At 40.3% G+C, this 16,345-nt stretch overlaps 1 protein-coding gene across 8 annotated transcripts in view; it reads right to left on the bottom strand.

The window, feature by feature from the left end:
* The window catches only part of SDK1 (sidekick cell adhesion molecule 1), a 681,727-nt gene that overhangs the window by 245,415 nt on the left and 419,967 nt on the right, over positions 1-16,345 (bottom strand). For all 8 annotated transcript variants that reach the window (XM_061599424.1, XM_061599427.1, XM_061599426.1 and 5 more), the window contains one exon: positions 1,197-1,280. In XM_061599424.1, coding sequence (XP_061455408.1) covers positions 1,197-1,280 — 84 coding nt within the window. The remainder of the gene's footprint in view (positions 1-1,196; positions 1,281-16,345) is intronic.

The following is a 16,345-nucleotide window of genomic DNA, read 5'->3' as shown; positions in this document are numbered from 1 at the left end:
CAGCCCCCCACAAAGCCCACTCCCTTGCTAATGATGTGTGCAGATGTTCTCACACAGCACAATGCAGACTTGCCAGCAATTTGGGTTACTGCAGCCAGTTCAGGCACTAATACATCAAGAACATATTTAAACTGGACAGACAAAAAAACTGATAGCAGCTTTTTTAAGGTTACTTTTACAGTTGCCTGCACTGATGCTAAGAGTGCTGAGGTTCAACAAATCAACTCTGTGGATTTACTCTAGAATTAATAGTTTAAATAGTTTAAATGCCTAAGGTTTAAGTTTATTTCATTCATTGCACAGACATACTCAGCAGGAAACAGCAGCAAAGTCAAGTTCCATGATGTACGTACATGTATGTATTCACAATATTTTTTTGTGCACATTATAAAAGAATCCTAGCTGTACACCCTACTGTGTAATGACTTGAGAGATGATAGATAGACAGACAGACAGACAGACAGACAGACAGACAGACAGACAGACAGACAGACAGACAGACAGACAGACAGACAGACAGACATGTTTTAAATAAATGTGAACAAAATAAAATGTAATGCATGAAGAGAGTCAAAGGTCTCCAAGGGCAGATGACCACTTAGGAGCAGAGTCAATTCTTGCTGGGTTTGTCCTCTGGTCTAATAAAATTACATTTAACTGTTTTTTTTAATTAGCAAGCTTCTGTGGAATTACTCCTGCAAAACGCATTTCATTTTAAGTGGAATTACAAATATTTTGAAGGTTTTGGTGGTGGTGGAACACCTTCCAGTTACAATGTGAATGAAAGAGTGCTACCGCAGAAGTGTGACTACACTTGAATGTTCCTGCAGCTGACATTTTCCTCCCATTGTAAAACCCCCATAATTTTAGGAAACAAGGAGCTTTTAACTATTGCAATTATTGATTGTTTCTCTGCCATCCAGGTTATAGATCCCAGAGCCACTGTTTTACTTCCATTAATTCACTCAGCTCAAGTCACTAATTCTTTTTACCTGGCCACGTTTGTTGAATGCATCCTTTCAGGCAGCGAAGCACAAACAAAAGGCAGACGGGGCAATTTCCCAGTAGATGAGCATGATTCATCTTTTCAAATCATGTTCCTCATATACAGCTACTTCTTAGCATGGAAAATGGTCAGTTTAATAAAGAGGCTCATCAACAGGAAACAAGTAAAAACGTGACCGCTCCCTACTTACCTATTGCCTGACACAGAATATGGACAGTCTTCTCCACTTCAGCCAAAATCCGGCTTTCTGGTTCAGGAGTAAAATATGGTGGCTCTAAAGAAAGATAAATCAGAAAACTATAAGAAAACATACCAGTTTTTTCTAAACACTTGCCCTAAACCAGAATTCCTTCTGTGCTTAGGTTCACACACAAAAGCTCAAGCCCATTAATTTCAATTGAGGGACCCAAACCCCACATTTGTCACATGACCTCTCAATGAAATAAACAAGGTAACTTGCAGGCCAGGGATTGATGTGCATGTACAAGAGCGCCTGCACCCAAGCCACCACTGGATTGAGAGGAATGTATTTAATACAATGTACCAAATGGCCTAGTTTGACTTTTGTTTTGGGTTTATGGTTTCTTTTAATTGATAGTCTCATAAAACAACCTCAACAATTATATGTGATGATGAATATTAATTTCAAAGAGTACTGAGCAACTGCCAATTTATATTTAGGGTTTTACACAGCAAATTAACTTCAGAGCAGGGCCCGCTTTTCATTTTACAGGCGTGAATCAGAGAATATTTTAATTCTCAGCTTAGAAGAGTCATCCCAGGAGGTCCATAAAGGGGTTTATTTACAGCGACACATTTTATACAAAGCCTTGCCTCAGTATCTATACACCATCCCATGTAGCTTGAGACATAAAGCTCCACAACATGAGAATAAACATATATCAGAGAATATAACACATCCGTTTTAATAAGAATCTCAACAAGATAGCTGTAAATGCATTTCACAAAGCTCTACTTGAATGTAGGATATTCAAGGTATGCAACAGAACACCATTTCCTGGACTAATTTATAGATTAGGGTAACAGCGTTCAATCATTCAATATTCATAGAACTTTTCAGAATGCATTCTGTTAAACATGAAAGGCTATTCATTTTCCCAACATCCTAAGTGTTGACCATTGAACCGCACTGTCATTGAGTTTGTTTTCCATCAAGTCTGAAAAACTGTAGCTAGGGGGAGTTATGTCTTTGCCCAGTCTGGGAACGGACAGCCAAGGCCATTGCTATGGTAACCATCGCGATAGACTGGGAAAAGTTCTAGCAGCTATGTGTGTTAAGCTGAGTCTTCTGTGTATTGCCTCTGAACTGAGAGGTTGTCTTCTGTGTTTACCTTTGGAGAGAGATGTACCAGAAGGGGGGTGACTGAAGAAACTCTACATGTATTTACTCTTAAGCCTTTGGCCGTAATGTCTTAATAAAGACTCTTAACATGATCTAATGCTCTGAAGAAGTTTCTTGCTCAACTTAACTCCAACATAATGTATGCTGTTTCACGCAACAACGCACACACGTCAACACTAAGTTGGTGTAATTTGATAGGGCATTTCCCCTGCTTTGTGTTTGTATTCTTTGGGGCAGTTCACAATCGCTTGACCACGGATAAGAGAAGGATATGGCAAAGGTCTGATGGGCATAAGTAGGCACAGGCTGAGAGGGACCTTCTGCCCTCTTATGATCCTTCTTTCCATGGAGTTTCACATGTAACTCACTAATTTTTTTTTTTTTTAAAAACTCAGGATGTGTTTTCAATTTTCTTTGCAACAGAGATATGAGGAACCAGAATTTCCTAGAAAATTAAACCTACAGAGTGGAACCAATAGCCATAGCAGTCTGCATGATTTATCATTTTTTAATAATATAAATGTATATACATTATTGATCTTTAGCACCTAAGTAGATGATGGTTATTTGCACAAATAATATATAAGTGCATGAAGTGAAATTTATTGGAAAAACAAACTGTAAAGCTACACATTATTGGGAAATCATGGTGGACAGAGAAGGCTTTATTTGTCACTGCTGTTTTTTGGTCCTTATCCAGAAAAGTACCAAAGGCACAACAGCATAGAGCTTGCTATAAGCAGTTCAGTTGATTATGTGGAGGCTGGCAAACTGCATGCTGGAAAACCACAAGAGACACATGGGGGCTGTATCCATACAGGGCTAGAAAGGACCGACGTAAAGTAGATATGAAGCAGGAGAAATGCCTGGAAGCCAAAACCCAGAAGTAACCTGCAGTTTTTAGCTCGGTTGTGGGGTTTCTAAGATGGCGACGGAGCAGCAGCTTTTTACTGAGCTCCACATGAGATTTTAAATGTTTCATTTATTTTATAAATAGCCGAGCTACACTCCTTAAATTTTATCTAGTTTTATTTTTACAAACACATTTCTTGCAAGAGATATTCTAAATTTGAACACTAACTTCTAAAAACATCATACCGGGTTTAGCTACGACACCTCCACGCTGAAGCAATGGGGAAAAACAAGAATCGCAACAGGACCAGCCCAGGTGCTCACATTCTATCCAAACCTACAAAGCAGCCAAAAATTGAGGACTATGTGAAGGACAAGAAAATTGTGAGTAAAAATAATAACAAAACAGACCCTCTCTATTCCATCCCCACTTCCAACAGTTATAACGCTCTGAACTGGGATTTGGAAACAGAAATTGAAAAACAACAACTATTAGAGTTGTCCTCTACTTTGTATGAGGAATCAAACCATCTGATTGAACCTCTGTCTTCTCTACCTTCCCCCATTGCTAACACATCTCTGATGGGAGAAGAGCAAGTTAAGCAATCACTAAAGGAATTTACAACAGATTCTGCAGCTAAACAATGTTTACTAACTGCACAAACTGTAATCTCAATTTTTGAATATCTAACTTCCACTAACACAAAGGTGGACTCTTTAAAAACAGCCTTTGAATCTTCTGTGCAAAGTTATGGAGACAAGCTAGCAGCTTTTAAAGTAACTCAAAATATCGGCACCAACTCGAATTTGTTTAAGGACCATCAAAGGAAACAAAAATGTTCAGAAGAACAAACTAAGATTGCCAAGGTCAACCAAAAACAGGCAGAGCTTACAGTCTCACCTCCTATTAAAGGGACAAGCCCATACAAGCACAACCGCATACTTCAAACAAACCAAGTTGTTTTAAGGATTAACCTCAACAGATTTAACACTGGACACTGGTCTGCTAAAAGAGCAATTATTCTATCACTTAGCTCACTTCTTCGATGCCAGCATTATTTGATTGACCTGAGTGTAGTTGAATGGCTTCCTAGTATCACAGGCTACAAACGAATTTTATTGTCTTTTAACCATCCCACCATTTCCTGCATGGAATGCAGTTTTTCTTTCTACTTTTCAAATATACCCACTGCGTGTTTTCCGAGATGAAAAAAGGACTGCACTTTTTGGTCTAACATCTCAAGCAGATACTCCTCTGCCTTGTGCTACGGGCAAACGTGCCAAATGATAAAAACCACAGTATCCTAGCACCTTTAGCGTCCTTGACAAGACATGGCTTAAATACACATATTGAAACGATGCAAGAAATAATTGGCACTGATGAAGCTTTAGAAACAGGACTAATTAACTCTTTTGAAGCCCTACCAAACTGTGAACAAGAAGAAATACTGAGACAATTGGATGAACTAAAACAAACAGTGCTGCTAACCCGAGCTGCAGCTAAACCTCTGATTGACATGGCATCTTTGGACTTTTTACCTGACAGCAACTCTGCAGAAATTTTTTATAAATCTTCTGAATCTGAAAGTCAAACAACTTCGTTAAAGAAGGAAAACAACCCACACTCCAGTAAACTCACATGCCTTTCCATTTCAAAGCAGCCCAAATTGACTCCATCCTGTTCCGTTCCAGATAATGACAACTTGTTATACTCTGTACTACCTGAGGACCCTGATCAGAAAATTAGACAGAAGGAAGCCGTAACAAGAGTATATTTTAATCAAGATCCTCAGCCTGCAAATTTAGCCGTACCCAGAGACTGCAAATTAACTGATAGCCCAAAATTGCTGCCCGCTAATGATTTTCATCTTGATGAGAACAGCATCTCAACATCTTCAGCATGTCTTCTTGCCCCGAGTCAAGAACACAACATTTTGAACGCCACCAATTGACACGCTTCTTTAGCTCCAGGTCTCATAAAAGCCATTTCTTGGAATATTGCTGGGTGGCATAATAAATTGGTGGATACCTGTTTTGAACAGTATCTGTCAGAATTTAATATTGTTTTATTACAGGAGACATGGTGCCTGGATACTTCTTCTCCTTTCTTGCCAGGATTTTGCTCCTATAATATTCCTACCACTAAACTAGGCTCGTATGGAAGAGCAAGTGGTGGATTATCAATTTTGATTTCAGCTGATATGAAAGGAATTATACAACAAAGGGACTGGTCAGACTGTGATCATATCCAGGCAGTCCAGATAGATAGTAAATATTTTGGGTTAATTCTTTGTATTAACGTTTATTTTCCAACAGATCGGAACCCAGATCTGTGGCTTAAGGCCTGGTTCTCCCTGCAAACCCTCTTGGATAAAGCTGAACAAATATTGCCAAATGCAAATATCCTTCTGGCTGGTGATTTTAACGCCAGAATTGGGAAAGATATAAGTAGTTATGTTAGGAAGACGCAATCTAGTCCAGAAGATGAATGGTATCTGTCCTGGTCCTCCATGGACAAATTATTAAACAAAAAAGGGGTATCTTTATTGAATCTGGCTTTTAAGCATAGGCTGTATAGCCTCCATGGCTCCAACTTTGATAGTTCTAATGGGCATTATACTTTTTTAAGCTCACTAGGAGCCATTGTCATTGACTACATTTTGGTTTCTTCTGCACTTCTTTCTCAGATTAGCTCCTTTGATGTTCACAATAGAACGGAGAGTGACCATCTACCCTTGGTTTTGACCCTTTGGCCTTTAAGGCCATACCCCTTGTGAGGCACTTTAATATTGATGGTATTCAGGCTAAACAGCATCTTAGATGGAGCCTTAATCTCAGTGAGAAAATCTTTGCTTTCTTAAACACCCCACAGATGCTCAATCAAAGGCATCTCGCATTGCAACCCAACTCCAATGTATATCATATTTTCAGTTCAATTAATAGTGCGTTAAGCTCTCAACTTACTACTACCTGTTATCCTAGGAGGAATAATAATGTAAGGAAGGGATGGTATGACCAAGACTGCAGAAACAAAAGACAAGCTTTGAGAAAATTACAGAGGAAAGTTAGAGAGGAAAGGACAGGTTCCTCGATTCAGTTATTGATCCAATTTCGATCCCAATATAAGGAACTATTAAAGACAAAGAAGTTGTCTTATTATAGGGACCAATGGAGGGAACTTGGCCTAAGCTTAATTCAAAAAAAATGAGAGGAAATTTTGGGAATTAGTGGCTAGTGGTATGTCCACATACAGCACGCCTCAGGCATGCATTTCAGCACAAAGTTGGACCCGATATTTTTCCTCCATTTATAGCTGTCCACATACTGAGACAATAACAGTCTCTACTGAATTAAACATTTTACCAGAGTGGCCAGCTGTCACAAAATCTGAGTGTAAGCAGCTGATTTCAGCCCTGGCCCTTGGAAAAGCTCCTGGAGAAGATATGATCCCTCCAGAGGTATACAAGATGAATGATTCTTGGTGGGTCCCTATCCTGTCTAGACTCTTTTCAGAAATAGATAAAACATGTACTGTACCCCCTCATTGGAAACAAAGTATAATATACCCAATCTTTAAAAAGGGCAATAGGCAAGAACCTACTAATTATCGCCCAATTAGTTTGCTAGACATTTCTTCTAAGCTCTGTGCTAGACATCTTCTGAATAAATTAGAAGATTGGGAGGTAGAAACACAACGTTTTTATCCAGAACAGGCAGGGTTCTGAAAATAACATAGTACAATAGATCACTGTGCCATTTTGAAGGCCCTTATTCAGAAATATACAAACGGGTATACAAATCATCTTTATGTTGCTTTTATTGACCTTTCCTCTGCCTTCGATTCCATTGACAGGCCTCGATTATGGGAGAAATTAGTTAGGACAGATATTGATAAGCGCCTTCTTAGATTAATTATAGAATTATATACCGATATTACAGCTAGGGTAAGAATGGGCCCACAAGGGTCCTTGTCAGACCCCATTTTATTGAAGAGAGGATTAAAACAGGGCTGTCTACTTGCTCCCTTTTTATTTAATTTCTATATTAATGATATTGTAGAGGCCATGAAGTCACAAAAATTTTTCTCCCCAGCGCTCAATGGACAGACAATCTCAATATTAATGTATGCTGATGACATGGCTCTTATTTCTTATACTGAGATTGGCCTCAGAAGATTATTGGCCAGACTAGCTGTATACTGTGAAATGGAAAAATTGAAGATAAACTACAACAAAACTAAAGTAGTAATTTTTGGCAAAAGTAATATTAAACATAGATGGACAATTAATACCCAACTAATTGAGCAGTGTCCCTCCTTTAAATACCTGGGCATCACCTTTCATAAGTCCCTTTTGTGGAAAATACATTTATCTAATGTCTTGGTAACTGCTCAGCGAACAGTAGGTGCCATTTTGTCATTTTTCTATGCTAAGGGAGGACAATTGGTAGCCCCTGCACTTAAAATATTTCAAGGCAAAGTGATAGCCCAGATGTTGTATGGGGTTGAGATCTGGGGGTGGGACGAGAAGGTCATAGCCCAATTGGAAGTAGTCCAAAATAACTTTATAAGGAAGATCTTGGGCCTCCCCCAGGGTACCCCTGCTGCCTATTTAAGGATGGAGGTAGGCCTACCTTCCATCGCTGTTAGAGTACATCTTGCATTGTTGGGCCACTATAGGAAATTAGAAAACCTCCAAGAATCCCATCTTGCCAAACTCTGCTTTCTCCATTACACAGCTGGAAACCAGTGGACCAAATTTTTGTCACCCATTTTACAAACATATTCCTTACCATCTCTGGGAGAACTTAGTATGTGGAACAGAGAAAATATTAGAGACTGGCTTTTTGAAAAGGATGCTAACAAAGACGCAATGGCGATACAATCATCCAAATTTTCAACTTGGTACTGTCATTATAAAAAACACAGAAGTCTTTCTCAATATCTGGTTAACATAACCAATGCGCCACTGAGAAGGGCTTTAACATTCCTTCGCCTGCAGACCATGCCCTCTGCATATCTTGAAGGGAGGTTTCGTAAGCTCCCTGTCGAACAACGCCTCTGTCCTTGTGGCGTTGGTCAAGTGGAGGATGTTATCCATTATGTCCTCCACTGTCCAATTTACAATGTGATCAGGCCCAAATTACTAATGGTGGATGAACTTAAGGGTTCTGATGTTGAAAAACTGAACTATCTTCTTGCAGACGTGTTTCCGACTGTTAGCAACCAAGTCGCTACTTTTGCCCTGCTCTCACTCAAACTTAGAAAGAAATACTTAAGCTCTTAGTTGTAGCACTGGTTTTAGCTTGTTGTAATCCTTTTTTCCTATATTTAATGTTTTTTCATTATCTTATTGTATAATTTTATTTTATTGCTTGAATGTTGTTGTATTTTATAGTATGTTATTGTATGTTTATGTTATGACTTGTGGTTACAACATTAAACTTTACTTACAAGCTGGGTTGTGAAACATGTAGAAAGGTAAAGTGCCGATGGAATGGCAAGAGAAGCTCATATGCAAATGGTACTGAAGCATCCCAGGGCTATTCCTGTCATGGCGGGGAGGTTTGCACGTGGCCCCTATCCTCCCCTCATCAATGGCCCACCTAGATTCCCCTTTCCTTGGTCTCAGAAATGACATGGTGGGAGCACCCAGCTCCTTCTCTACTTCTCCAACAGTGGCATGAAAGCCAGAGCTACTTTTCCTCCACCTCCCACCCATGGCTGCCATATACGGTATATAGGTCTGCAAACAGCACAGTGTTCTCAGAGGTCCTAGACTACTATGAGACTTCCTCCACTTCCTGTAGGTGGTCTCATCCCTGCCACCAGGACAGCAACAGGACTGCAGCTCAACCTGTCACTCACTGGTAGCTCTGGAGGATCACACAGCTCCTTACACGTTTGATTAAAAACAGCCATCACTGTGATCATATCACTCCGGTGTTAATAGATCTACACTGGTTACCAGTTTTTTACCGGGCCCAGTTCAAGGTGCTGGTGTTGACCTTTAAAGCCCTATACGATTTCGGCCCAGTTTATCTGAAGGAGCGCCTCCAGCATCACCAATTATGCCGCCCGACGAGATCAGCCTCGCAAGACCTTCTCTCGGTCCCACCAGTTAGGACAGTGAGGCTGGTGCGGACTAGAGAGAGGGCATTCTCGATTGTGGCCCCCACCCTCTGGAATTCCCTTCCTTTCGACCTTCGTCATGCCCCCTCCTTGATAGGTTTCCGCCGAGCCTTGAAGACCAGGCTGTTCAGGCAGGCCTATGGGATCTCTGGGGTGGGTTAGTTTTAAAGCTGTTGATTAATATAAGAGGGGTGATTAGTTGATTATTGAGTGTGCTTTGTAATGGTTTTATATTGTATTTTATTTTATTATGTCAATGTACGTCGCCTAGAGTGGCCGTTGATTCGGCCAGATAGGCGACTCAAAAATAAATTTATTATTATTATTATTATTATTATTATTATTATTATTATTATTATTATTTATATTTGCTATTGTATTTCCTCCACACCCGTCTTCCTGCAGGAACTCAGGGTGGCTAACAAAAATGTCACAAGATAGAACATAAAACACTAATTACTGACCTATAAAGGAGGATGGCTGCATGTATATTCCAGCCCAGCCATGAGTGTTTGGATTCTCTCGCACTCAGGGCACCAGGTGGGCAGAGTGGGTGAGGAAACAGCATCTGGATTGGTTCCACTCAAGAAATAAGGGTGCCATGCCAGACGGGCATAAGCCATTGGTTGCACGTCTGCCAGGATACCTAGTGATAAACAGTAAGGGATTTGTGGCAGGATCCATTTACAGAAGCTGCATAAGTAGAACAGGACTTTTTACTACAGTACAGTAAGGAGGGATGCTCAGAGTACTGGTCCTAGGATAACAAGCCAGCCAGGGTCAAATGGTAGCTGTCATAAGATGTCTCTTGGCTAAACCTAACTCTCTTGAGCACTGAATCACTCTGTAAGGTATATTGCAGAGGTAGAGAACTAGTTTCAGCCAAAGGGTCAGATCCGTATCTCCCCAGGGGCCAGCTTTGACAGCTGGGTGAAACCAGCCGCTTGTCAATTACCTGACATCTTTATAACATCAGATGTCAACTTAGTTACCCAGCTAAGTTCAAGGTGCTGGTTTTGGAGTATGAAGTCCTATACCTGAAATATCATCTCACCCCTTATATGCCCAGTTGATCACTGCACTCTGTAGGCAAGGGTCTCCTGCCGATACCATTTTATTGGAAGGTCCATTCCGCATAATATAGGAATTGGGCCTTTAGTGTTGTAGCACTTACCCTTTGGCATCCCCCCCCTTAAATATTAGACAGGTGCTGTCTCTGTTGTCTTTTCAGCACCTACTCTTCCTATTCCAACAAGTTTTTTTAGGTACAGACCTTTATCTGAGTCTGCATATGTATTGGAATTGATTTTAAGATGTTTCAAGGTGTTTCTATTATTTTATCACTTGTTGTTTGCCACCCTGGACTCCTTTTGGGAGGAAAGGCAGGATATACATTTAATAAATAAATAAAGGGGCTCACTTTAATTGCCGGTCAACTGATCGGAAGTTACAGAAAGCTCCTTTGAAGTCCATCTACAAGTGTGGTTTGGATTTAAACTGCACCTGCGAATGGACAAAGTGGGGCTTCAGTGAGCCCTTTTGAAGGTGTACTGTGAACATCAATCAGCTGGTTGGTACTAAAGCATTCCTTCAAAAAGGCTTGCTTTCAGCACCAGTCAGCTAATTGGTGTTGACAGCAAGCCCCCTCAGCTGCTCTAGAACGCTCCTGATAGAGAATTCCCCAGTGCAACTGATCCCACTAGACTCCCTTGCAAAAAAACAATTGGGAGCTCACTTTAAGCTCCTGATACCACATCCCTTTTATAACTGAAACAATTATTTCAGGAGTCTATGTAGTAATACAGAAGGGCATTGTAGCATCCCAGTGCAATAGTGCGTCAGAGTAAGAGGCACAGAAGATACAAACATGCAATACTGCACCTTCAGCTCCCTTCTGAAGCAAAGCGAGGCTTTTCTAAGTGGCCTTTTCTGCTGGAGTGCCAGATGGAGTGATCAGTTTTTCTAAATATGTTTGCATATCTATAGGGACTGGAATCATTGTGTCATTTGCCTTAACTAACAGAAGAACAGCTGTTAGTTGGTGGTGATTGTCTGTTATTAATCACCAAGGCCCAAGTCCAAATGGGTGACCTAAGATGGAGCAAGGTGTCACCATAACCCATTATCTCCCCCTGGAGGCATCTATTTCACATTGAAATGATCCCTGATGATATTTTAACTAGACCAAATGCTGTTCCAAAAAGCCATTCTAATTCTATCTGAACATACCGCATATTTGAAGGGCACAAAATAATGTTGCTGAAATTACACAACAGGTGAATTTGAGCATTCGGATCAATAGAGAAGGGCATACTGTTAGCGTATCAGCCATGCTGCAAAACAGCATTTGCCCAGCAATGTTGTTAGTGAAATGGTCTACAAAGTATCAGGATGACAGCAGAGATCAGGCCAAACAATTTACATTTAATTGCTGCAGTCATTAAGATTAGAAGCAGAAAAGGTTCATTAGAGCAATATTTGCCAGGCCCATAAGGGGCCAAATAATCTTGCTTTGAGGGCTAGATTCAGCCTGCAGGCCCCCACTTGGCCATCCTTGTTGGTTACACAAAGTGTATGACTGACTCTAGCTAAAAAGGCTGTTGTTGATGCTGTTTCTCAATATGTAAAGTGGATGTCATGTGATGGTCCTCTAGGGATGCTTGAGGAATTCAGTCCTTGCGAATTCTGATGTGAACTGACCTGATCCACCCTTCCCAGATTATTGCGTAGACTGAAAGTAGCTATCAGTCAGATTTCACACTTCTCTGAATGTAGTCACAGTATTTGACTCAAAAAAGTATCAAAATACACTTTAAAGCTGCATTTTGAGAAAAAATACATTCAAAATACTTATTTAAATGTATATTTACATGCTGGTTTTCATGAAGATTTAAAAAACATCCTCAGATGTGGACATTTGATGAAACAGACTTATGATGTGTAGACACATGTGAAAATAAAATGAGCTGGAGATAAACCAATTTGTGCCTCTCCCTTTTTGGCTTGTGTGGGATTTGATGGTATACTAAAATTAGTTTTTTCCCAGGTAAAAGGTGGGGAAGAGCCAAGTGAGTGCCAGGAGTGAGGCATGGCTGCCTGCCAACACATGTGTAATTTCTGAAACTCCTCCACACTACTTTTTAACTGGAAAAATTAGATTTATATGGCTTTGTGTGCACGGCAATTTTATTTTTCTCTTTGAGTTTGCCTTGACTCTCATTTGATTAGTTTTAAGCTGCTCTTTGGAAATGGTTTTAATTTATAAGTAGTAGTGTTAATATAATGTTGAATTTTTGACATTAAGTTTATTGATATAAATAACTGGGAAAGCTTTTTATTAAATCTATTGATGGAATGGTGTTTGATATATAGTTAGGCTTAAAGAATGGAATTGATTATTGATATGTTCCTGCTACACGTGTTGTGAGCTACTTTGGAGCACAAATCAAAGATAATCTTGCACAGGAAAGCATAGCAGCTATCCTAAGCATGTTTACTCAGAGGTACATTCCATTGAAGTCAATGGTCCTTACTCCTTAGTAAGGATGCTTAGGATTGTACCTTAAATTAAGGGCACAAGAAGGAAGGTCAAAGGAAAATAAACCATTATTGCATACAAGTAAGTAGCTTTAATATTTGCAGAAGTTTAATATTTATGGGGAACAGCATCCTCTGACATTTCTGGGGAGCCACAAAATATTTTCTATAATATCTCATACATAGCAGGCAAATAATCTCAAACTTTCTGAAGAATTTGGTTGGCATTCATTATCACACATCTTTCAAGAAACATCCTAAGCACATTTCATAACAAGCAATAGTCACAGGGATACAAAACAATTGTATGGACTCTGTGACAATATACAGTAGGGCCCCACTCATATGGCAGGTTACGTTCCAGACCCCCGCTGAAAAGCGGAACTCATTCAACAGAATGCTGTCCGACACCTGAAAAATGTCGTAAGTGGAACAAGTGCCGTATCAGTGGGGCCTTAGTCTAATTGAAAGCTGCCGTATTAGCAGAATGCCCAAAAACAGGCCGCCTAAAGGGGGACCCTACTGTAGTGTTCCTGCACAGCTGAGGACAACTGCGCTCAGAGATTTGTCCTCCCCAAGTTTTTAATATTTACACACACACACACACACACACACACACACACACAGAGACAGACAGACAAACAGAGCATTTGTTAACTCCAAAACTATAGGCATTATAGGTCTTTTTGATAAATTGCAGCTAATCCATGCATCCAGCAAAAGCATCCCTCTACAACCCTTTGAAAAAATGAACTGCCTTCAAGTCGATTCCGACTTATGGGCGACCGTATGAATAGGGTTTTCATGGTAAGCGGTATTCAGAGGGGGTTTATCGCTGCCTCCCTCTGAGGCTGAGAGGCAGTGACTGGCCCAAGATCACCCAGTGAGCTTCATGGCTGTGTGGGGATTCGAACCTTGGTCTCCCAGGTCGTAGTCCAACACTCTAACCACTACACCACACTGGTGTATGTACACACAAATTCTGTCATCTATCCTTAGCAGTTTCCTGAAAATGCTGGCCACTCTCATCTTGCTGAGATCTAATACTAGACCAAAGGATCAGTTCAAAAAGACACACAGAGCCGCTCATTGCTTTGTTTCCACCTTCTGACACAAGTTCTTTCCAAAGAGGGGAAAATATCCTTTCAGCTACAAAGCATTAACCCTTGTCCCCATGGTGCAAGCTATGCCCAGAGCCAAGACACCTTAACCCGCCCCCCTTAACAACTGATGTCAGGTGTGAGGATGAGGATGGTGGTTAATTGATTCTTCACTATGAATCGGCAACTTTTGAAGAACAGCACCTTGGTGTCATGGAGAAAATTTCAAAGAAAGCTTTCTTGACCTCTAACAGAACTTAGAAGCTTGGTGTCATCTACTTCAAATTTCCAGATACCCTGAAATTCAACTGAAGAGTCATCAGACTTGCTAGTGCAAAATAAAACAAAAACGTAAAGCCAAGGTCCAAAGACACAAATAGCCTGAGTAGACTGCAGACTAGATCTTTGATTGGAAAATATTTCTTGCATCTTCTGTCCCCTCTCCTTGTCGTTCATTTTCTTCTGCTCCTCCTTGTCCCCTTGACTTCCTCCTCTGTAACATTTGCAGCCCTTTATTTTGGATAGAAATTCCAACCAACAGCACAATCCTGACCAAGTCTCCTCAGAACATGCCCTATGGGGCTTACTCCCAGGTTAAACGAATTTAGGATTGCAGCCTATGTTGCTATGCTAAAGAAGAAGTTTGATAAAATGTTATTAAGTATGAAGAAAGGACAGGCATCATTTAAGAAGAATGGGGTTTTTGGGGGGTGTTTAATGAGAGGATTGGGATATTCTCCACTGGGCCATTTGCCTCTGGTCCTTCTTCTCACTTTCCTTGCCAAGTGGTCTTTGGCAATGAAGTATCTCAGCTTCACACTGTTGCTTTGTCCCACCTGACCATCCTGACGTCAGTGCACCTTTTCTGGTTTCTTTCCCCCATTGTCCAAGTTTTATTTTCAGCCACAACTTCTGCTTTAAAGCACAATTGTTCATTTTATGTAGTGCCAGGATTTCATAAACTCCCACTGAAATGGCAGTATAAAAATAGCTATTTAGAGCTGTTTTATTAAAGGACTCCAAGAACATGAGGAAAACGTGTTTTTTTTAAAAAAAATTAGTCCCATTTTCAAATGGGTGTGATGGCAATACTCAATCTTTGGATGACTAGTAGCAGAACAAGTGTGTTCTTATCTAATCTGCAGCAAATCTTCCCCAAAACTGCCGCTGTGCCAGCTCAGGAACACATTATCCTTTAAAAAATTTATAACAACTGCAGCTAATAAAACCAGAGTTTGGAACCACCTCCGTTTATCTTTGCTGGAACTGTATGAAGACATCAAAGGAAGCTTTGCCACACTAGTTGGGAAATTGCAATGCAGCTATAGATTAGAAACATGATAGGGATCATTTTATTTCTTGATGCAACACTGCTACAACTCACTAAATATTCAGATTGGAAATATTTTATGGGAGTTTTTGATTGATATGACTCCAGTGAAATGCATCTGTGTGACAAAGTGGGCCCTTTGTTTTCTATTTAAATGAAAGGGGTGAAATTTAATGCCAAAAACTAAAGCCAAGGGCATTTACCATATGAGCATTATCTGGATTGTAAGATCGAGCTTATGAGTTTACATCAGTGATTCCCAACGTGGGCGGTAGCACCCCCCTGGGGGGCGTTACAGCCTTTCAGGGGGGCACTGGTGTGACTACAAACTTTAGGGGGGTGTTTGGGTTCATTAGGGGGCATTGACATTTGGCGGTCTGATGTGACAGTTGAAGCATTTAACTTTAATTTTATTTAATACACAAATCATTCATTTTTAAACTGTTTTGTCTCCAGTTAGAATGTATTTAATAGTCTCAATTCATGGAAATAACACTATAAATAGTGTGTGCTCTTTAGTAAAGAAATTCTGAATAGCAGCCAGTGTCATATCAAGGAATAGGGATATTAGCCCATGTTCTGATGCTGTCTTGAGGGATGTTGGAACCAATCACGAGAGAGTGTTTGATAAGCTGGGTGTATTGGTGGAGGGCACATTCTTCCAACGGATGAGTGCCGTGTGCAAACGGGTAACGCAGACAGTCAGTTATTCGCTGGTTTTCTTCAGGAATGGGACACACTCGCTACCTATTGTTTCTGTGATGTTTAAATGAACTTGTTTAACGAAACAATGTCAGTAAACTGAATGAGTTTGTTGTTAAGTATATTAAGTATAATAGGAAGCATTGGCATATACTTAATCTGAGGAGAGCATTGGGTCGAAAAAGGTTGGGTAATGCTGGTTTACATGGTACAAGTAGATATTGATTAATCGCCATGATGCCAAACAATGGTTTCTCTGTGTTTTGCTGTCATGCTGGTTTATGAGATTTTACTGGCACAGTCAACGTTTTACATCTTATGTCTA

The sequence above is a fragment of the Rhineura floridana genome, chromosome 17 (genome assembly GCF_030035675.1).
Source record: "Rhineura floridana isolate rRhiFlo1 chromosome 17, rRhiFlo1.hap2, whole genome shotgun sequence".
Classification (NCBI taxonomy): domain Eukaryota; kingdom Metazoa; phylum Chordata; class Lepidosauria; order Squamata; family Rhineuridae; genus Rhineura; species Rhineura floridana.
The sequence above is the reverse complement of the archived record's forward strand: the minus strand, read 5'-3'. Positions and strand labels throughout refer to the sequence as shown.